The 22,255-nt window shown below is 41.6% G+C and overlaps 1 protein-coding gene across 2 annotated transcripts in view; it reads left to right on the top strand.

Annotated features, from left to right (window-relative positions):
- Nucleotides 1-1,743: 1,743 nt before the first annotated feature.
- The window catches only part of BRAF (B-Raf proto-oncogene, serine/threonine kinase), an 87,810-nt gene continuing 67,298 nt past the window's right edge, over nt 1,744-22,255 (top strand). Inside the window, exons 1-2 of one of the 2 annotated variants that reach the window (XM_064457226.1) lie at nt 1,744-2,100; nt 18,399-18,500. In XM_064457226.1, the coding sequence (XP_064313296.1) occupies nt 1,966-2,100; nt 18,399-18,500 (237 nt within the window). In that variant the 5' untranslated portion in view covers nt 1,744-1,965. The remainder of the gene's footprint in view (nt 2,101-18,398; nt 18,501-22,255) is intronic. The other variant, XM_064457236.1, reaches the window with a different exon arrangement.

Here is a 22,255-nt window from a genome sequence, read left to right as displayed (position 1 = left end):
GAGGCGTTTAATACTGCATAGCTCTCTACAGGAAAAACCCTCAGCTAAATTCACACCCAAAGCTCTTTCCCTCCATACCACAGGGCCCGTAATTCCTGACTCCATTGCGTTTTTGCCGTGCCCATACAGTAAATTGACGCTGCATTTATTTACCTGTTACAGCACTGCTAGTATCGCACTGAGTTTGAAATGCTTTTACACACCCGTGGCCCCAGTGCGAAAGGTGAAATATAAACCTCAGATCCATCATCACGATTATTACCTTAAGAGGTTGTATGGTTACTGATTCACAACCGAAGCGAAACAAAGATAAGGATGTTTGCACTTGCGTGTTTCAACTTAGTATTTTAATTGACTACCATAAAATATATCAGGCTGTGATAAAGCAGCCTTTACCTTCTTCAACATCCTTCTGCTGTTCTGATACGTTAGTTTTTCTTTGCAGTACATTAAAATACTCTTACCAGTTTGGTATTTATCATAAAGACCTTTTCAGCAAGAAAGGAACTTAAAACACCTGATACGGTGAATGCGTTATGTGTGTGTAAGCGGCATTTCAATGTGTGTGGCGTACGGGGATATGGCACAGGTCAATTCTTTATTTTAAACGGGAGCACCCTACCACTGTGGGGGAAGCTGGCCACAGGCACTGGGGTCACGGTGGGGAGCAGGCTTTGGGGGACAGCGGTGCCTGCCGGCTCCAGCTCCTCCTCGTTTCTGAGCTGGAGGGAGCAGCGTTTCCCAGTGCACTCCAACTACCACCCCGGTTCCTCCGTGATTTCCACCAGAGGACCAAAGCCCGCAGCAGGTCCGGCTGTGTGAGCCCACCTTTCTTCCTCGGTAAGCCGGGCTGTCGGGGCAGGCGGTGCACGTCCCGGCACGTGGACAAGGTGTGGACAGGGTGGGCATGTGTATTCAGAAAGTGGGATCTGCTCCCGAACCTGCAAACTGGGTAAAGCTGGCCAGAGGATTAAAGGTAGGTGTTACGAGGAGAAGGAAGGGGTCCCGATTTCTCCTGACTCACCATCACGCCCTTCACTCGCTTGAAACACGGTGTGTAAATAAAGCACCAGCTCGTGGCAGGTCAAGGCCTAAATGCTGTCAGTGGAAAAAATAAAGGATGCTTTATCAATCCGAGCAACCAATTATTTTAGTTGTAACTAGAGTAGGTGCAACGTTTTCAGATAAAAATGTGATTTTTTTGAAGTATCTCGCTGTTGTTGCATGGTATGTGTTCATAAAGATGCACCTCAAAGCCACGCCGCTGTTGCTTGTCAAATGATGTCAGCCCAGCCCGGGGGGTCTGGCAGTCCCTTTCCTCCCCCGCCCGCCCACCCCTTTCACTGCAGCCCCGTTCCGGCAGCGCACCGCTAGCTCACACGATACGCCAGACCCCGCTCGTTATTCATCTCGTTCCTGCCGACGCCTTACTCCCGGTTCTACTCCCCCCGCGGTTTGGGGGTTCCCCGCGCTACCGCCGAGGCCGCCGCAGGCAAGGACCCCCCGGGACCCCGCCGCAGACCCTCCGCCACCTGCAGCTCAGCCCCCGACCGCCCTTCCCAGCCGCGGCCCCGCGGGGAAGCGCCCCGCTCTGCTCCGCGCCACCCACTGCGCTTTCCCGCCGCCAGGGGGCGCTGCGCCGGCGGCGGGGAGAGAGAGGCGGGGTCCCCGCGAGGGGGCGGGGCCCGAGCCCCCCGTTCGAGTTCCCAGGGCGACGGGTGGTCGCGCCGTGACGTCAGGGTGTTTCCCGGTGACGTCCGGCGGCGCACGCGCAATTGGCGGTGGTGGCGGCGATTCTGGGTGACGTCACGGGCTGGGAGTGACGTCCCGGTGGCGCGGGCCGCTGGGAGCTGGCCGGGATCTGCGATCGCCCCCCTCCCCCCTCCCACTACGGGTCGCGGCTGGGGGCGTCCCGGCGGCGGGGACGCGGCTGCCCCCTCCCTCCCCCCGGCGCTCCGATCCAAGATGGCGGCGCTGAGCAGCGGCAGCAGCGCTGAGGGGGCCTCGCTCTTCAACGGGGACATGGAGCCCGAGCCGCCGCCGCCGCCGCCGCCGCCCGCGCTCGGCGCCTGCTACCCTGGGGCGGCCATCCCGGAGGAGGTGAGGCCATACGGCGGCTGCGGCGGCCGATCGCGCCCCCGCCCCCTCCGGCCGGCCCGGGCCCGGCCGGGGCGGCGGCGCGGGGTAGGACGAAGCGTGGGGCCGCCGGCGGCGCGGGGGGGATCCCCGCTGCGGGGAGGCCCCGGCCTCTCCCCCGTCCGGCGGGGGTGCTGCCGTCTCCAGCCGCCGGCGGCCGTGCAGCACCAGCGCGGGGAGGCTCCGCGCCTGACCGCGGCCTGGCGCCCGCCGACCACCCCCCGGGGCCAGGGCCCGCTCCCCCCGTATGGGGGGCGACCCCTGCCGCCGTGAGGAGGAGGCGCCCCCTGGCCCGCGGGGGCCGGGGCTTCCCCCGGCCGGGGAGGGGCGGCGGGCACGGGCCGGTGCCGGGCACGACCACCTCCGTGCCCCCCCCCGCTGCTACCTGCCGGCCCTGGCCGGCGCAGCTTTGCGTGGGGGTTCTGTAATCGGCTTCCCCCGCTGGCTTTGGAGGGCTGGAAATGTGTGTTCGGAGACGGGGCTGGGCACGGCTCCCGCTGTGGCTGTCGGCCCGGCTCGGCGCGAGGAGCCTGAGGAAGCGTTAACGGACGGGGCACTCCGCAGGCACCGGGGGTGTCAGGCCTCTGGGTTGTGCCTCTCGTACACACTTCCTGTGTTTTGGGGCATATTACTTAACTTCCCAGTCCCACGGAGAGTGAGCGGTACTACCTGTTTTGCGAGGGTTAAAGTGTATGTTGCCAACGCTTCCAAAACGTTTTCAGAAGGTGGGATAAAATGTGCCATAACAAGGCAAGGTAGTTTGCAGATTCGAGTGTTGTAGGCATCGAAGTCAGTGTGAATTGCCAAACGTCGCGCGTCGAGTCTGTTCTGGAGGTAAATACAGATGCCAGAAGCTCTGCCTTCTCGTTCTGAGCATTAGTTGTTGAAGATTATTGCATCTCAGCTTTCCCAAGCATGCCTGTGTAATCGGTACAGGGCCTCTCGTCTGTGAGCAGAGTCTTGTGGCCCTGCGAGGTGCTGAGCCCACCAGGTAACTGCTGCCGGCTGCTCTGGGGGGAGAGCCTCCAGTAGGGAAAACGAGTTGGCTTCAATCATCAGCTCACAGAGCGGTCCAGTTTCACTCCCAACTCACCAGAAAAAGACTATCTTTTTATCCATTTTATTTATTAATAGCATAGTGGAATTAATGAGTTGAGAAGTTTGACAAGTACTAGAGCTCATGCTGAGTAGGCGGCCGGGAAAGAGAAATAGGAAAGGAGTCTGCCCCTATCGATGCTAGCAAGAGGTGAGATTGATTCCCTCATCTTAAGGAGCAACTGACTTACTTGCTGAAGAAAGGCAAAACTCAGCAGTATACACTTGTTTTACACCTAACCAGCAGGGTGATTAAACACTTTGAGTAATGCAAGTCTGGTCTTAACTTTACTGAGTAAGGTGAAACTCTCAACTGGTTGAGAAGCCTAAATACCTGAAGAGTGGGGTTTAACAAATGCTCTCTTTCAGTAGCAAAATGAGGTTAAAAAGTCTTGCTGACTTTCATTGCCCAGATTGCGATGGTGCAGTTGTGCATGGAACTGAATTTCTCAGTTATTTCTGCCATTAAAATACCAATTCTCTGTGGAGTTATTGCAGTAACTGGTTTATATTGTGGCCCTAGAAACAGTACTATCAATACAGCTGAGTTGGGTAAATAAACTGCAGTGCAAGAGAAAGGAGAGGGGAAAGCAGTGGTAGGAGGCAAGATTTTTTTATTTTAATCAGTTTTCATACCAAGGGGGATGTTTGTGAAAGTGCCATAAGGCACTTCAAAAATATTTTAGCCTGTGTCAGTAAATCATTAGATTTGACTCCAAATGCTAAATTACATAGTGTAGCTTCCCGCACCACACCCCACCCCTCACCTGAATATCGTGCAACCCTGTGTGAGAGGGGGGACAGAGAGAACAGCCTGGTATCTGGAACACCTGCCAACGAGAGAGGTTGGTGGGTCACAAGTACGGGTGAATATATTCAAGATTAGGAATCATGTGGGGGTGTTCTTATAATATTTAAAAGCAAACTTATACATTGGAAATACTGAAACATATATGTCTAAGGCAGAGCTAGTGCTAGAATTTTTATTTTCTGATGTGGTTTCGTTCTTTAGTTAGCTAGTTCTTCCTCGCGTTGTAAGTAATTAAATTGTGTTTACTGTATAAGTGCACCTATTACTTCGTCTAAACCTGTACTTTTATTAAAAGTTCAAGACCAAAAAATTGCTGATGCAGTTGAAATGAAAACTATCCTAAATACAAAATCAAGCCAACCTAAAGTGTAAGCAATACTCAAAGTGTCAGAGGTCAGAAAAATACCGAAGTGCTTCTAATTGACTCATGGCTCTAATGTAAGCATGTGTTATAGTGTTTTGTTCCTTTCAGGCAGTGTAAAACTAAGTTTTAAAAGCAACGTTGCTGTGGAAGCCTGTCAAGAAGCATAACGTCGTTATTTTGAGGACATACCTGGAAAGGTTTTAGTTCCCTATAATCTTTCAGGAACTGTTGTCTACATTTCCAGAAGGAAAACCTTCAGTTCTATGTTCAGATTCTAGTTTTAAGAGGGGTGGACAACAGGAATCTCTGACAGACCTTGAAGTGGTCTTATGCAAACTTGTAAGTTGGAGCCCTTTGGTAAATGAGAGATTCTGTATCGAGATTGTAATTGGGTGTTTTCTGTGTTGGTTAAAACTACATCAGTGATGCTTATGAATTCAAGGGTTGGGATTTTGAAAAACACAGTTTAAGCCGTGTTGTTCGACTCATGGTTAGTTTTTAATCAAGCAATGAATTTAGTTCTTCAGAAGTTGCCTCAGTAGCCAAACTGCTGAAGTTAAAAATCTTCTAATAACGAAGTCATTACATAACGATATACTAATTGCTAAAGCGTTTTTCTGTGTTACAATTCAAGATTAGTAAGAGTGGCTGCACATGCACTCATATAGTATGTTTAGGAAATGGATACTTCTTGGAGGCATAAGGATTTTAAAAGGGTGGGGGCAAGTGAATTCAGCAGAAATTTTCTGCTCACAATTCAGTTGCTGGTGTTGGGAGGCCTAGGAAGAGCGCTGGTGTCCGGAGGCACGTAGGTTGGCTTCTTCCCCAGGATGAATTCTCGGGACAAGAGATTTTTTGGATGGAAGGCTTTCAGAGTATTACAGGGTTGTTGATATAGTAAGGAGTGTGTGACAGCTGGGAGGAAAGGCTCTGTTCTTGTTGCTAGAGATTATTTACACCAATATTAAATAATTCAAATGGGATTTTCTGTACTTGGAGCATTGTGCCCTAAACTGCTCTTTGAAAGACGAAAATTACTTTGAGGGTTGTGAAGTGAGGGCCTGAGCTGTTGGCTCGTCAGTCATTTTCTAGGCGGCAATGCTGGAATTTATCCTGCATGAATATTAGTTCTATATTTAGAAACCTTAATCTTATAAAACAGATTTAAGAAGAAGAATAGAACATGTAGAATGAAAAGACGCCTCTAACCTTATTATATGAAGTAAGCGGTAGGTTCTCATAAAGTTGCGTAGGTACACCACGGAAAACTGAGGCTGTTTTTGTTGCAATAACACTTAGGGAACCCATCATGCTGGCAGTTAGAATAACTTTCTTTTTAAGTTTCCATATCTCTGAAGAGCTTACAATTAAACGTGCTACTTATTTGGAAAATCAAAACGATAGAAGCATTTTTTTACTTCATGGCTGTTGTAGTTTTGGGAATACATTTTATGTTGAATCTCAATTATGTTTCATTGCGTTTGTGTTCAGTGACTGAGCTAACTTCATAGTCTGTGAATGACATGCTATTTAATTGTGAGGACGAGTTAAACTTTAGCTACAAGATGCTTCATATCCAGCTAATATTCTGCAGCGGCATATCTCAAAAGATAAGCGAAATAATGCTTTTGTTTTGCATAGTATGGGAAAGGCCTTAGCTGAGTACTATGTCTTGACTTCAGGTCACAGCTTCAAGAAATATGTGGTCTAGATAAGGAGAGTCTAGAGGAGAGTAAAGCAGTGATCTGAAATCTAGAAGGTCAGAGCTTTGAGGAAAGACTGAAAGAAAACCTGAGGTTGTTCAAAAAAGAAATGGAAATTGTCAAATCTGATGCGAAGAAGAATGCAAATAATGTGTTCTCCAGGCTTGTGTTGATTACTGGCAGAAGTAGTGAGTTTAAATTGGTAACAGAGGAGATGGTTTCATGTTACTATTAGACCTTTTTCTTTATGGGTTGGTATAATGGAGCATGAAAATAGACTTCCTTAACCTTCTATAAAATGTCCATTAATAGATTCTGTCACCTTCACAGGCAAACATGTGTCAGGAGTCATGGGGGAAATTTGATCTGGGTGTAGAAAAGACAATTACTTTGATAACCTCTTGTCTTTTTTTCTTAGGCTTTTTATGATTTACTTGTGGCAATGTACATTGAACAGTAGAACACAACCTTGAAATACTTGAGTCTAGTGGGGTTATCGGAGGAATTTCTGCCTATGATGTTTTTTCCAAAAGGCCAGTTGGATTAACAGCCTTGTCCCAGGGTAGCTTGTTTGATTACAGAAAACTTTCTTAGTAGAGTAGTAGCTTCTTCTGAAAAACTTTGACGTCTCAGGAGGCTTGCTTCTTGTCTCTCTAGATATCACAAACTGGTTGGATACAAAATGTTTGGTACTGAGTGTTTTTTGTCAATTTATGTTGTTACTTAAGCCACTAATGCTATTCCCATTTGTATTTTGTTGGAGTTGTTAAAGATGTCTTATTTTTAAAGCTGTTCTAATAATATCCTTCTTGACACTTGTTTAGCCAGGAAAGGCAGTTCTTTTGTTGTATGTAGTTAAAAATACTGTAGACCAAATGAGACTTGTTTTTTTTTTTTATGGCAATATCTTTTGATGGTAGCTATTTTTAGAAAACAAAATTAAAAAAAAAAAAACCCTCCTAACTTCCTTAAAGCTCAGATAATCCGTTTTGTTATTTTGTAACAAATCTGTAGTTCAGTTTTATTAATTACTGTATCTATAGAAAATTTGATGGCATGAAAGATTTTGGAGGGAATTTCCATTAGAAGGAAATATAATTTTATTTGTACTACCAAGAGAAACAAAAGGAGGTTTCAAATGTTCACGAAATCACTACTTCTCTTCCAGTTGAGCCTTCCATAGAAGCTACTTTAGGTTTAAGAGGTTTTTTTGACTACACTTTTTGCCCAAGCGTAAGTTTTACGGGAGTCTTATTTTCAGTTTGAACAACTCACTTCTGAAGGACAGTATAATGTACAATACAGTAGAAATGCTCTGTCATAACCATAGTCCCTGACGGTTGATGCTGCTCCCCATCACTGCAGTTACACTAAAGTCAATCAAATGGTGCTCTGCCACCCAGAGGGGGAGGCTTTGCTGTCTTCTCTACCTGCATCTGTCCACTTGGACAGATCTACTCCCTTGGGCCAACTTAGGAAGTACCATGTATGTCCTTTCCTAAGTTGATTCAACTCCCTAACACCGAAGAAAATTGGCATTGCTTTTGTGGGGTTAGTTTTCTGCAAGCTTATTGAACTGAATCTCCTCAACAGCACCATTTGAGCTCCAAAACTCTTGCGAGATAGGAGACAAAAGGAATGTGGTTAGGGAGAGTAGTGGTAGTATGGTGGGTTGTCAATTCTTTTTCCCTCCTTTTTTTTCTTTTAAATTTAGTTAATTAGTTATTAAGATCATCTTTGTCCCATGGAAAGCTGGACTGGCTGTAATGTTTTATATTTGAATGAGAAGTCTTGTTCATCTGGGGCTTCCTTAGCTGGACGTGCCAGGTTTAGACCCTGACGCATTAGATCTTTGTGGTCCTGAGCTTACGGGTGCTAGGTTGTAGCAGTCTTACTCAGTCTCTCTGGATTACTTCTGAGTGTACCTTTCAAAGAAGTACAATTATATGTCATAGTTTTGCCAGTGTGCCGAGGATGTGAAGGTCCTCTGTGAGCTTCTTGTATAGTAAGTATACTTTTCCAACAGCTTTGACTACTTGAGAGTTCTAGGTACAATATTTAGTTTTTTGAGGTGTGGGATGGTTTTCATAACTTTCAACTGTTCACACATCTGTGTGTGAACACAGCTCCTTTCTCATAGTTAGTGCAGGGTACAGAAATCAGCATGCAAGATATGGATTTCTTTTCTTCAGCTTTATTTCAGTTGCTCTTGAGCTTTTTGGGCATACATTAGAATCCTCTTAATCTTCCCTCCTGCACACGGCCTCTTTCCAAAATGATGAAATACGTATTTATGCAACTGATTTCCTCTTCCGTGACCAGTACTGAAGTTAAACAAGGCTGCTTGATGCAGAATTACATGCCTTTTTTTTTTTTTTTCTTTTCCCCCTGTTTAAATCCCTTGCTGCAAATATTTGGCTTGTTACTCCACCTTTTTAGCATTTGTGTGTTTCGAAGGAGCTATAACAGTGCCTGTCCTTATTCTGTTTCTGATGACATTTTATGAATGTGGACCCTAGCAGAAAAGGGTGAAACGGGCAAAGGTCTCATTTTTAACCATTCCCATTGTCCGAAGGCGCTGTCAGTTTGGGCAGGAGTTTTCAGGGAACAGCACTGCCAGCTCTCATCCCACCACGAAACTTCCAACCAATGTGAACATTAAAGATCAGAAAAAAGAACCTGTGCTCTTTTGAAAATGGGGCTTGTTGTACAGTGCAGGTATGGTGCTCGGTATCAAGTGAATTCTACACGCTATCGTTGTTGAATTCAGGAGATCATAGGAGTGTGTTTGGGCACTGAAGGAAGCTTTCATTTTTCTAAGGTTCTGATCAAGTGAAACATTTTTGTGCATTCTCCCAGTACACCTGCACAAAATTTAGTATGAAAAGGCAATTAAATTTCTACATGAAGGGTACCAGCTTTCTTCAAATTCTTTCATCCAGGAGGCAAGCAAGTAAGGTCGTTAGTGAACAAAATGTACTTACTGTTTGAAAATGTGTTGCGTAACTAAGTGGCTAGGAATAATTTTTTTTTTAACTGCAAAAAGGGGGTTACCAGCTCTCATATCTTCATCTGTTACATAGTGAGGCCCCTTGAACAGTATAGTCATTAGTAAAGCTGTTGTTAAATGCACTGATAAGTAGTTAATACTTTTAAAATGAAGTTACATTGTGTTCAGTTGTCAACGTTTTCTGACATTTGGAGCACAGACTTTAGCGGTTTTTTTACTTTATCTCAAATAAAGGGGTTGTTTTGAAGGTCGGCATTTCTGAAGTCTGAGTAGTGTGTCTAGTTTTTTCATCTCTCTAGTACTAGTTATTCACTAATGGTATTTGAAAAGCACTACAAAATCAACATGAAATAAAATACATCATTATGACTAAGAAGCTGGTAGTATCTGGGTGTTTGGAACTGGATGGTGGTATATTGGTGCCTCGGTCTTTGAACTGGTTTTGTAAATTTATTCATTAAATATGAATAGGTCAAACATTCTCTCTAATTTTAAGTAATGTAGATTTAAATGTGTCTTTAGCAGCATCTGAAGGAGCTTTCAGAAAGGGTTTATTTAAGCATTCTTATAACTTTGCTAGAATACAGTTTGTAAGTGCTAATGAAGTATCTTGTGACATTTTTAAGGTTATGTACACTGTTGAAAATTGATGTAACTTTTTCCAGATTCTAGATTCGGTAGTTATACATTCTAAGTTTTGCAGCAGGTTTTATGGACTGAATAGTTCTCAAACTTGATCAGCTGAAGTTTGACTGAGTCAAACAGAAATATCTTCTTCAGCAGGTTTTGGTGGTGGTTTTTTTTTCTTTTGATTTTGGGAGTGGGTTTTTTGTTTGTTTTCTAAACCAGATGGTTGTTTTCAACATCCTACCATGGTAGCTGTTGTATCTTGTTTGGAATTTTTTTTTAAACTCTCCTAACTCTACAATGAGTGGCAAGCCGCCAGTTCTGCCTTTTAAATTATTTCATTTTTCATGTTGGTACTAGGGTTACTAAGGCTGCATGGTCTGCTGAGTAGAACATAGAATTCTATTTAGGAGAATGTGGTTTCTGTGGCAGTTTCTATTTGTGACTGTTTTTTTGCAATTGAGAGCAAATGACTTGTGTTTTACAAATACGAAAAAGCAAGTACACTTGCTCTGTTTCAGGTTTGAGACCTGTTTGTGATAAAAACGGGATACCTTAGTTACTTTATTGGAACACAAATATTTTTAAACAAGCAAAATATATTTGTACTTGACTAACAATTCCAGCTGTGTCTTATATTTTCTAACCAGTTGGTAGAGAAGACATGCACAGCATAGTAATAGTTTAGTGGTGGAATATTGCAAAGTGTATAATTATTTTACGGATTGATAACATGAACTCCTGAATAGGTGCTGGTTATCTTTTCTGGATAGTCTAATTAATTGTGAGCTCTGGCAAGGAGAGAGCAGAATAAGTTCTGTAGTTCAGGAGAGACAGAGTTTATTTGGTTTGTCATTTTAATTAATGTGACCCAGGCTGTGTAAGAGCGCTGCTCAACTAGCATTTGCTTCTTATAAGCAATTATTATAATTAGCTGTTGGCTGCTTGCTTTCCATCACAAATATGACTTGTCTTCAGCTTAAGGTGTGTGGAGAAATAGTCTGGGCTATGGATGATAGTGTTTTGGTTTTTTTTAATTTCAGTGCTGTATGGATTTAAAACTTGTTGAGAGTCTGTAGTAGTTACTTCTCTAAAGCAAAATTGCATCCTTATTTAAGCTAGGAAATCTGGATAGATTTTTTTTTTAAAACATGTGACAGTCTAGAGAGAAGCTGTTAAATTCATAAATATAAATACAGTGAATTGTACCAGACCTTGATCTGTGCATGATCCTCATGACTACTGAATTAGTACCAAAGTGAATAAAAGCGACTAGTAGTAACGCAGCACAAAAGCCTCAAGGAATGTGGAATTAAAGATTTATTTAGATCAAAGAACACTGTGCAACTGGTGGTTAATGATTTAAATGAAGGATACAGACACCTCTTACTTTTCACTCTGCTGTTCTACTGTGGTAGAAAACATTTGTTAACTTTCCTTTTTATAGTGCTTGGAGGCAAATTCTACTTAGCAGCGAGTGGCAAAGATGGCAGGTGATGGAAAAAGTGGGGGAATGAAAGAGAATGGAAACTTAAACAGGAAGGCTGCTGCTTCATGGTAGCCTGAATCCATCCAACCGTTGGCTATGGAGAGGAAAGGTGACTTTTTGTACCAGCTCAGGTGGTCACTGGGTCCTTTGCCAAGCTGTTTCAGCACACAAGACTGGCAGAAAACTAACCTTGACAAAGAGAACAATTTTTATGCTTGTTTGGTGTACTGAAATGGTTCAGCCAAAGGTTTAAGTTCTGGAGAAAGAGTAAGGAAGGGACCCAGGGGTAAATAGCCAAGGACAGTATGATAATTGAACGCACCTTCTAGGTTGGAGTAAGCTGCAAAGCAACTGCTGCCTAAGACTCTTGGTGACTTTGTTCTTATAGAGAAACTGCTTGGTTATGTTACAAGGGTAGACTTTATCGATCTTTATCCTTTACAATTTAGCATTGTATTTAAAAAAGATTTTTAAACACTTTTAAGAAGTAAGGAACATTTGAAGTCTGAATTAATTTTGTTAAAGAGGAGGCAACTTAGGAGGCAAAGGCCTGGCAGACTGAAAGGCTATTTATTCTGCTTTAAGAGCAAACTGAAAGATGAGCAATTCAATTTGTATTTAGAATTAAACAAAGGATAAGACATAGATTACTCTCAGTTGCGACTGATGGTTTGCAAATAAATGAGAGATGCAAAGACGTTAAGTGTTCATAATACCAGGATTTTGTGTGGTCAAAGTCCTCTGGTAGAGAAAGCAAATCTTTACTGAATCTGTTAGTCTTAGAATCAGTGTCTTCCACTTACTTTTTCAATATTTTCTGCTGCTAACTCCTCAAAGGTGATACTTGGGCGTTAACTTGATCAGATGTTTCCTAGCTTTTTGGAGTAGGGAGCTTTTTGGAGTAGTTGGGTGTTTGGTTTTGGTGGGGTGGTTTTTTTGCTTAATGGGAACAGCGTCAAAACAGACAGTTGAAAGCCTGTGTTAAGAATTGGCCTTTCCTTCCTAAAAAATGTTACCTGTAAATGGAAAATAGTTTTAATCTGGAAGCCTTTTTAATATTTTTACTAACTGCTGTGCTTACAGAAGGTGCCTGCTGATCACATTACTGTATTAGCTGACCTAGTTATGATCCTAGTCATCAGACAGGATCGTACAAAAAGGTTGTGCCTTATCTTGAGGATTTTCCTTCTAGAAGATCCTATTATATATCTTCCCAAGGCCATGCTTCATCAGTCTAGAAAGACACGGTCACAGACTTTTGTGGAAACAATGGTAGCAGATCCTTTTTCTCTTGGCTGCAGTAACTTCTCTAGATATTGCTGTCTGTAACTTACTGTTCTGTAATTGTCAAGTTTACCAGACTCATTCTGAACTGGCTAGCTAGCCAACAATGAAAATACACTGTCAAAGTTTGTATCTCAGACATTGTAAAGGAGCTGCAGTAAAAATGGTTCACCAACATTAATAAAAAGTTGGGGAAGATAAACTAGGAAAGGCAGCTTCAGTGTTGACGTTCGTATTGCTTGTGTAAACTCTTAGGTGAAACCTATTGCAAGGTGGTTTTCAATTCAGTAAAGTTTTTTCAGCTGTTAGTATTTTTCATAATTTTTTTTTTTAATAAAAATTTAACTGCACTGTTGAAAAATATGGTAAGCGTCAAGAGCCAGCAGAGAGTAGGAAAAATGCAAAAAATTAACACAGTGGATGTGTGAGTTGAGAGATGTGATGGAGAAGAGCTAGAGCCTGAAGTATAGGCAGAAGGAAAGTACTATCCTTCACACTGTATGTGTGTGTTCCAGCAGAAGACTGCAGAAAATGAAGAGCAGGCTTTGTAAAAGGCAAGAAGAGGACTTGCACCACTCAAAGTTGATAAAGGAGGAAAGCATCTCAGGAAAAGATATCAAAACGTGGGGAAGAGTAACAGTGATTTTCGGCAAAGAAATGGGGAAAATGCAAGCTCTGCATCTTGACATGCAGATGCTGAGGTGGGGTGCTGAGTTAACCTCATTCATGTGTCCTTTTGCCTCTTTCACGCTAACGCTTCACTTTCAAGTTAGTTAAGACATTAGTACAGCTAAGAAAGGTCTCATACCTGACAGCTTTCTAAAGCATTTTCTGACTAAGTGGATCCTAGCTCAGTGGACCAAAAAAAAATGAATTGATTCTGTAAGAATGAAGCCTTCAGGGAGTGATGAGAATAGTATTGGATAGGTATTGGTGATTTTGGCCTCCTTATAAAACAGCTTCCAAATCAAATGCTTGATTACTTTTTAAAATTACCTAGCTAGTTCTATCAAAGTATTCTCCATCATCAAGTGTGATAATCCAAATGCAGGGCATAGTACTGTGTCTAGACAAATAATGGCTTTTTTTTCTTCACAGGGTAGGTTTGAACTGTCAGGTGTCATTGACCAAATGTGAATCATAGAGCTTAGACTTGGGATGTGCTGCAAGATTTGAGTGGTGCAAAAGGTATAGAAGTTAGTTCGCTTTGTGCTGTCTCAGGCACTGTATTTTGACAAGCAGCAAAGGATGCAGAAATAACTTTGTGGCTTAAACGCCTGCATTTGTGGAGCCATAGTCTTCCCTGAATAGAATAGATTTTGGCTTCTACTGTATCTGACTTGCCTCTGGCTTGAAATAGGTCATCATCTTTACTATATTGCAAGGGAGTGCTTATTTGCAAAATTAATGCACAATTATCCACAATAGGCAGATATAAGTTGATATATTCCAGTATATCTGGAATATTTCCAGTCTTCTGGCTGCCTGTATCCATGTTAGCCTGCGTCAGCTTCCTTGATCAGCAGCACTAAAAGGAGAGTCAAATCTAATCTCTTCTGATAGAGAATAACCTTAACCCAATGCCACCAGATAGGACAGAAAAATTTATTTGAGGCTTTTTTTGGAAAACTGATAAGGTTATCCAAGCTGTAAAGGATTCATTGCTTTTTCGTGGAACTAAAATGAAACAGTGTGTCCCAAATAACCATGCTGCTTCCTGTGGGAAGGGACTGGACTTACGTGTGGGCAGTACTAGGTGCATTGCAGGTTTACCTTAGAATACATTAAGATTTCTAGCAACTGTCTTTTAGGCTGGCATCAATTTTTGTATTTCTGCTAGATACTTGGCAGTTGTGGTTTTATGGTTTCCTACAGGTGTGGAGTTTCATAAGTGAAGCAGAGTGCTCATAAGAATAAAAAAAAAATAGGTCTGTTCTTTCTTAGCGACCAGCAGGCTTCTGCAGTTTTCTTTTGCTTCTAGAGAAAGTGTGAATAAAGTATGGAAAAAAGGGATTACTGTAAGATCTCAAGGAAGGTACGGTATTAGCATGTACACATTTAGCCTGAAAAACTTAGTTTTATTCTGTTGTCTAGGAACAAGTTCTTTGGTCCAGAACTGGTTGCTAAAAGGATTCCATATTTCATGCCTTTGCTGTCTGTGTTGTTAGGTAGTTCTTTGCTGCTCTCCTGGAATGTATGTGTTTATGGGGAATGAGACACTTACTAAAATCCTTGGCAACTTTTGTATACTTAAGTTTTATTTGGACAGCTGAAAGAAACCTGTACATCTGTGAGTGCTTCTGAACTCAAGAGATTTAATTCTTAAGAACTAGTGTTTCAGGTTTCTTTCACCAAGATGATGGGAATATGTCTTGGCTCAAAGTCTGTAAGGCTGGGCTGGTGCACATGATGCAAATTTAGCTGAGATGAGTTATTTGAACAAGTGAGTCTGTGAGGAGAAAAGACAGGCTGAAGCTGCTGGCTCTGCTGGCCTTATAAGTGCAACAGGTATGGTTATTTTTTGTGAGGTGGAAGTTGTGGGTACTGTGGTATGCAGAAGTAGACATTTTTGAGTCACATGAGGTCACTTGCGCAGAGCGCCAGTTCTGAATACCAGTTAGGAAAAGGCTCAAGTTCCTTCAGCTGAAATGAAATAGTCATAGATCCTGCATAGCAGGATGCATTATACTTGCACAGGCATTCATTGTGAGGGAGCTAGCTAGGTAAGGGATACTCTGGACCACAAAAAACTGTGTATAGGCATATTTACTGATAAGGGAAGCCAGAAGGTAAGTTTCCTCTAAGTAAAAATAAGTAGAAGTTGCCACTTAAAGGGAAATTGTGAAGCTTGGAAATTTGCCATGGTGTATGAGTTCTTGCGTGTACTTGATTAGGGGTAGAATATGCTAGTCAATACTAGATTGGTGAAAGTTTTTTCAGCTTGTCAGAAGACTTTTGATGAATATGGCAGATGAAATAGGTTTTCCATTTCTGTGAGCAACAAGTAATGATTTGTTGCTGTGTTTGACTTTGATAAATTTCCTTCTGCCTTTAGCATACTTTTAACTGTGTGAATAGCCTTTCCAAGATGATAGAAATCCATATTAAGTCTGCCTGCAAGATTCACTTGTGGAAAGGCTCTTGGTTTAGTGCACAGATGTATAGTAAGTAATCCAGGGCCCCATTTTCAGCTCCTCTGAAGGCAGAGTTGTCTTCCATTAGACTTTAACTTCTGCTTCTTCAGGTGAAGACGTTTTTGCCATAGCCTGCCAGCTGGCAGTAAGTTTCAATTTTATTTTTTTTTTTAAATTTTCTTCATTAATCAGTCAGTTTTTGCTCTTGTCATGACATTAACTTAGCCGGAAATTTTCTGCCCTCATTAGGGGCTGTTTGAGTCTCTTGGCAACATCTCCTAAATAACATGCTTCCATCGTGCATATTGCTGTTGCTCAGTTATATTTGTTATTCTAAGTCTGTCTTGTAAGAGAAGAGAAGCAAGGTTGTGGTTATGGCACAAAATAGTAACATATGAGCAAGGAAGTTATTCATTATCAATCTTCAAAAAAAGTATTTTGAAATTCATCTGATGGGTTCATTCTACTCAGTGCTGGTGAGGCCACACCTAGAGTGGTGTGTCCAGTTCTGGGCTCCCCAGTACAAGAGAGATATGGTCGTACTGGAGAATGTCCAGTGAAGAGCCCACAAAGATGATTAAGGGTTGGTGAAAGGAAGACAGAGCCAGGCTCTTTTCAGTGGTGCCCAGTGACAGGACCAGAGGCTGTGGGCACAAACTGAAATGCAGGAGGTTCCCTCTGAACATCAGGAAGCACTTTTTAAATATGATGGTGGCTGAGGACCGGCACGGGTTGCCCGTCTGGACATGGTCCTGGGCAACCTGCTTGAGCAGGGCTTGGACTAGCTGGTCTCCTCTGGTGACCTCTTCCAACCTCAACCCTTCTGCAATTCTGGGTTACTTTGTCAGTGAAGCATCTTGCCTCCACACTTCCCCCATTGCCAGGCATTTAAGTATAGTAAATTGTTGATATTGGTTGTGGTACAGTACAAGTTGAGGAAAACTTTTTGGTGGGTAAAATTGCTAGAATGACCAAATAATACAAGTTGCAGTAGGTACTAATAAAACCTGTTTCTGAAGGTAATCCTGAGGTGATTCCTTAGTTTGGCCAAGAATCTTCTCTATACACACCCAGAATAATAGTATGTTACCAGATACACAGTAACTAAACATCCTAAACTCTTTCATGGAACAGGTTAATTGAAATAGTGTTGATTCAAGCTTGTTCTTTTCATTAACCATACAAGTAGCTCTTGCCATCCTGGGAAAAACTAGCAAAATACAGAAATTCTTCTCTTTGCTGCTGGTTGGCAGTCCTAGCTTCAGCATGATAAATTGATTGCAAGTTGAGAAGCAAGCTGACTTTCACAGTTGCCTCAAGGGAATTTTCATACAGAATACTTGAATAGTATACTGTGGTGTCTCCTCACTCCCCTCACTCTTTGTAGTTTGGGTTGCTTGTTCCTGAGCAGACTATTTTTGCTTGACTGTAGCTTCTTGATGAAACCTTTGTTCTGGTACCTGTTCTAAAACTTGGGGTAGAAGTGAATCAATTGTTAATCTACTTCAGGAAATTCCTGGCAAATAACTGATGTCTAGAATTAGAAGGGGGAAATAAGGTGGTGCGCAAAATGTGAGTTCTATGTTTTAGAGAGATGTTCACAAAGAAGCAAAGAAGTTACATAGTAAAACTTATTTTGACCCAGCTTTGACTGGATCCTATTATTGGTGCCTCCTTTAGAATATGAAGGTATTTGCTGCTGCTTTTTAAAGAGGTGGGTTGTTACTTTTTTATAAATCCAGACCCGGTCTTGAGGCTGTATATATTATAATCTGTGAAACAGATAAGAGTTAAACTGAAGAAGGTAACAGGAATCTTTAAAATCCCTTTGGAAGAAGCACTGTGTATATTACCTTAATTTCTTCTGTTCTGAGTCTAAACAACTCTGATGTAATAATTCTTTCCTGATAAATAGTCTGAGTGACAGTACCTATGAAGAAGACATTCTCCTTTTCCTCCCTCTTCCCCTGCTATAAATCTCTGACTTTGGTTGGACTAAAGTAGGTTCTTAAATCAGTATGGCATTATTGCTTTAAATATTTGGGTTTGTGCTTCACTGCCTTTTTAAGTATAAATTAGGATTCATAATACTGTCCACATAAAATAGTCTCAAAGTCCTAAAATTGACTCTTTCAAGAGGTTGTGAATAATGAGTAACAACCCGAGTTGTTTCATAGTATGGTGCCATAAGCTTTCTCTGTGCACTAGAGGTAGATTTCTTTTTCAGATCATGTCCAATGTCTGTAAGAAAACTTGCAGGGTAGACAAGAGTATTGAAGTCAGGGTATAGAGGTTGGTCTTTAAGATCAAGACGTCCTATTCTCATGCAAATAGAAACCTAGGCCTAGGTTTTATGAATGTTGTTTACACAGATTACTTAAGGTTTGATAGAAGAACTCCTTCACTGAAGTTTGTAGTACTATAGGAATTAGGTTGCAAAGTCTTGCAAGGAAAATACTTAATATGGTTTTGATAAACATGAAAAATAAACTCTTCTTAAGTTGTTTATTCAGTGGTTCCTGGATTTTAAAACCAAATTTAATTTTGCTCTGGTTATCTCAGAAACAAGCTGTGTCTTACTGGCAGTGGGTGAACGGGATAGCTTTGTTCCCTCTTTTACTGATAATTAAAACACCTTTATTGTGGACTTTGGTTATTAAATATCAAGAAAATGTAATTTGTTAACTTTAGGACAGATTCTCTAGGCTCCTTTTGATTATAAAAATTTTAAATTTTCTGTTTTAGGTGTGGAATATCAAACAGATGATTAAATTAACACAAGAACATATAGAGGCGCTGCTAGACAAATTTGGAGGAGAGCATAACCCACCATCAATATATTTAGAGGTAAGTTTACATTCAGATGAATGTGGTTAGATTAATGGTGTAGTATCTTAGTCTTATATGAAGCATTTTGTGTTAAAGCTGAGAATACTTGTAGTAAATGAGATTATTCTCCTTGTGTATTAGAAACTTAGCTCTTTCCCTGTAAACTTAGCTCTTTCCCTGTATAGATAGAAAAGGATTCTGGATGTGCATCAGTAGGGGAAGATCAGTGGCATGGTCTAATAGATATGTTGGTGCAATTGAAATATAAAGCATTCTTTTTAGGTGCGGGGTGAGGGGAATGTTGTGTGTGTATAATAGCAAAAAACATGTGCTGTTAAAAGCAAATACATATGAAAACATCTTACAAGACTAACATTGCCTTTAAAGCAGCTGACTTCACTTATTTCTCTTGAAAAAATAATTATGTAGAATTCAAAAAATAGTATTAATAGAGGTAACTTCTTAAAATACATAAAATTGTAGGGTGGAGTAATATTTTTAAACTGTGTTTAATTAATAGACTACAAATTAAATTTCTGTATTCTTTCATCACTCCAGATTAATAAAGTTGCATTGACGTAGGACCACTAAAAGCATAAAAAAGGACGGCATGCGTAAGTTAGATCTGTTAGGAATGGAATGGGTATCACTTGGTCCGAACCCTGCACTTTTCTTGGTTTTCTCAAGTATTGAAATAACTGGAGGTCAACCAGATTTCTTTTGTAGTCTTTTTAATTGTAATTGCTGCCTAAAGGCACTGGGTAATTACAAATAAAGATCTCATTATTTGAGGCACTTCTAGCTTTTATCATAATATGTCAGAGCCCAGCACTAGCTTGATTATACAAATGTTGACATAATGTCCTTAACAATTAAGGTCAAATGAGGCCCTTTATAGTTGCTTTACTTATTGCTAATGTGAAATGGGGAGTATCGCATGAGTGCTAATTGCTATTTTAACCACTCAGTGTATATAAACATGTCTGTTTTCACATGAATGGGTTCATTCCATATGTTTGGATTTAATATTGCCACAGGTACATTGGTTTCATTAGATATTGTATCAAATTGCAATAATAATTAGCTTAATCTGTACTAAGTCTGGATTTCAGGTAGTGAAATTGTTAGTTGATTACTGCCATTTGTCACTTGCTTGTATCTAAATTAAAACTGAGATCCCTGCACTAGAAGCTTTTTGATTGTTTCCTAGCTCACTGCTAGGGAAGAGGGCATTTGAAGTCATAGATATGTACCAGGAAATTATTACAATAGTGTAGAAAGTATGGTAAGTCTGAAATAGTTGGTGACTACAAACCATGAAGCTTAAAGTAGGTTTGCAAGTTTGATGGTTGCGTGTGTGGCTGAGATGAAACTGCAGCTCTGGGTCATCTGGGTCTTGTCACAAGTAGTGCTGGTACTGACTTAGGTAGGAGTAAGCTATTGGGAGGAAGGTGGATGTGACTGGGATTCTGCTTTTTCAGTTGAATTATCCCATGAGTCAGCAAGTCCTGTGGAAAGAGCCTACCATCATTGAAAAGCCTTGCTTTTCCCAGCTCTTTGCTATGTGGTTCCTCTGCTTCCTTTGTTCACTTGCAGTACCAGTAGTGGCTAAGCCACTTCCCATCACTGACCTCAAAAGAAAATATCCTGGTTTTGTTGAATTAGTTTGCCGTCCAGTTAGTAGGCACGATGAAGTCCAGTGAGCCCCAAAGCTGTGGTTAAGGTTAGGGAAGGGGAAGAGCTTGCATCTGTGAGCCAAGAACCTAGAAAATGGGGTGAGAGGGGAGGGGAATTTCTCTTTGGGTGGTCATTAGCTTAGGTTAGATCATCCTCAGATGGATTGATGGAACTGAATAGGATTAAATGCTGCAAACCTGTCATTTGTTTAGTGTGTAGATTTCTTGTTGTAGAACTGAAGTGTGAGAAAAAGAAAAAGAAATACACTACAGAGTACCTGATACAGTCAGAAGCAAGGTTACTGTCTGCTCTTGACTGTCATTTCAACCCAGCAGTAGTTGTCTGGTGCCTTTTGGCTGCTTTTGCGTTGGTCAAGAATGGGTAGCTTTCTGTCATCAGAATTAACTTCGCAGCAGTTTATCCGAATCTAATCGGTCACTGCTAGAGCTAATGTTGTGATTTTCTGTATTCTTCCACCTGTCAGAAAAAGGGCCAGAACAACTCTGGTTGCAGTATGAAAGGACAAAGCTCTGTGTAAAAAATCTCTGAAGGTAGTATGATAATGTGCAGAAGAACATGTTTGCTCCTAGGAAACGTGGAACTAAGAAAATAGAATACTTTTTTTTTTATATGAATTGGGTTTGTGTGGCAAGGTTTTCTAGCAAAGGGGCTACAGGGGTGGCTTCTGTGAGAAGCTGCTGTACTATCTCCAAAGTCCTTGAACAGGAAGGTAATGTAACTTATATTCTGTCCATTCTCTTCTGACTTTTGTATTTTGATTGGTTTGCTGAAGTGTCATTTCTGGCTGTGAAGTGCGATATTGCCCTGCTTTTACCCAGGATCTGTATGGATAATCTTGCTAGTCTGTTACATGGACTGCATCACCCTTCTGCTGCTGTGATCTCTTTGCATCCTCCAGAAAATGGGAGCGACTCCTAAGGACTTTCTGTAGGTTGTGCCTGTTGACCATTTCTTGTGTGGTATCAGCAAGTATCTGCTTCTCTTTGCAAAAGTTGGAATCAGACAGAGCTAATCGCTAGATAAGTACCTGCAAATGAACACTTTTGCTTTCACCGGTATTGCCTTTCACTGCTGTAAACATCTAGTTTGTTATTGTAATGCTTTCTGCAAAACCATGCCTTTTTGTCTAGCTATGAAAAGCTTGACAGCTATCTATCTGTCTTTTGGTGTGTAGAATTTCAGTACAATAGGATTTGTTGGGTTCTTTTGTATTCCTGTCTGCCTTTATATCCTTCCTTTCTTGTGCATCTTACTAACTGCTGACATTCACAGAACTTAAGAGCACCCCATATGAGCTGGCTCCTAGCCTGTGTTAGAGCTGCCTCTGTAGACCTGTCAAGTAAAGTTGTGGTTGAACCTGGCAACAAAATTGAATTTCAATTAAAAGTGGGAAGGAAGGGGTTAGGGGAGCGGAAGTGTGCATAGAAAAGCTGAAGATTTGAACAAGAAAATTAATTCTGAAAACTGAGCATTCAGAGGATGTAGTAAAATTATTTGTGCATTGAATATAAAACATACACCTCATTAAAGGCATAAATTCATTTTTGTTTATGTTACAGTTGCTCAAGAAAATAGAAGCTAACAAGCTTTTGTTTCTGTGCTATTTGAGAGTAAGGAGACAAAATAGGGTGGTTTTTTTTTTGTGGCAGACTTTTTTTATTTCTGGGGGGTTCAATGCATTGTACATCATGAACTTTAAAGCTGACAGCTGTTGCAGCCATCATGTCAAGATTTATCAATTGACTATGAAAGAGGAATGGATTTCTTGAAATATTGCAGGTGATTGGCTATGTGCTATGTGTATTGGCCTGTGCTATGTTGAATTCAGCATATATTTAATTATTCTTGCAAGAGGGGTTACTCGGATTCAGGGGCATCTCCTTGCCATTATCCATTATTCCTTGGTGACTGTCTTAAAAAGGTAGCTGTAGAGCACGGAGAGTCTGACCTGCAAGCCTGGACGGGCTGCCAAGGAGTGGAAGATGTTGTGGGAAGCTGGAGGGCAGCGGGTAGCTTGTCGTCTTCCTCTCAGGGCAGGAAAGTAGGGACTGAGGAAAGAGACCAAAGCTGCAGAG

Source organism: Phalacrocorax carbo, chromosome 1 (assembly GCF_963921805.1).
Source record: "Phalacrocorax carbo chromosome 1, bPhaCar2.1, whole genome shotgun sequence".
Classification (NCBI taxonomy): domain Eukaryota; kingdom Metazoa; phylum Chordata; class Aves; order Suliformes; family Phalacrocoracidae; genus Phalacrocorax; species Phalacrocorax carbo.
Note: the sequence above shows the minus strand (reverse complement) of the source record. Positions and strands in the feature narration are given on the sequence as shown.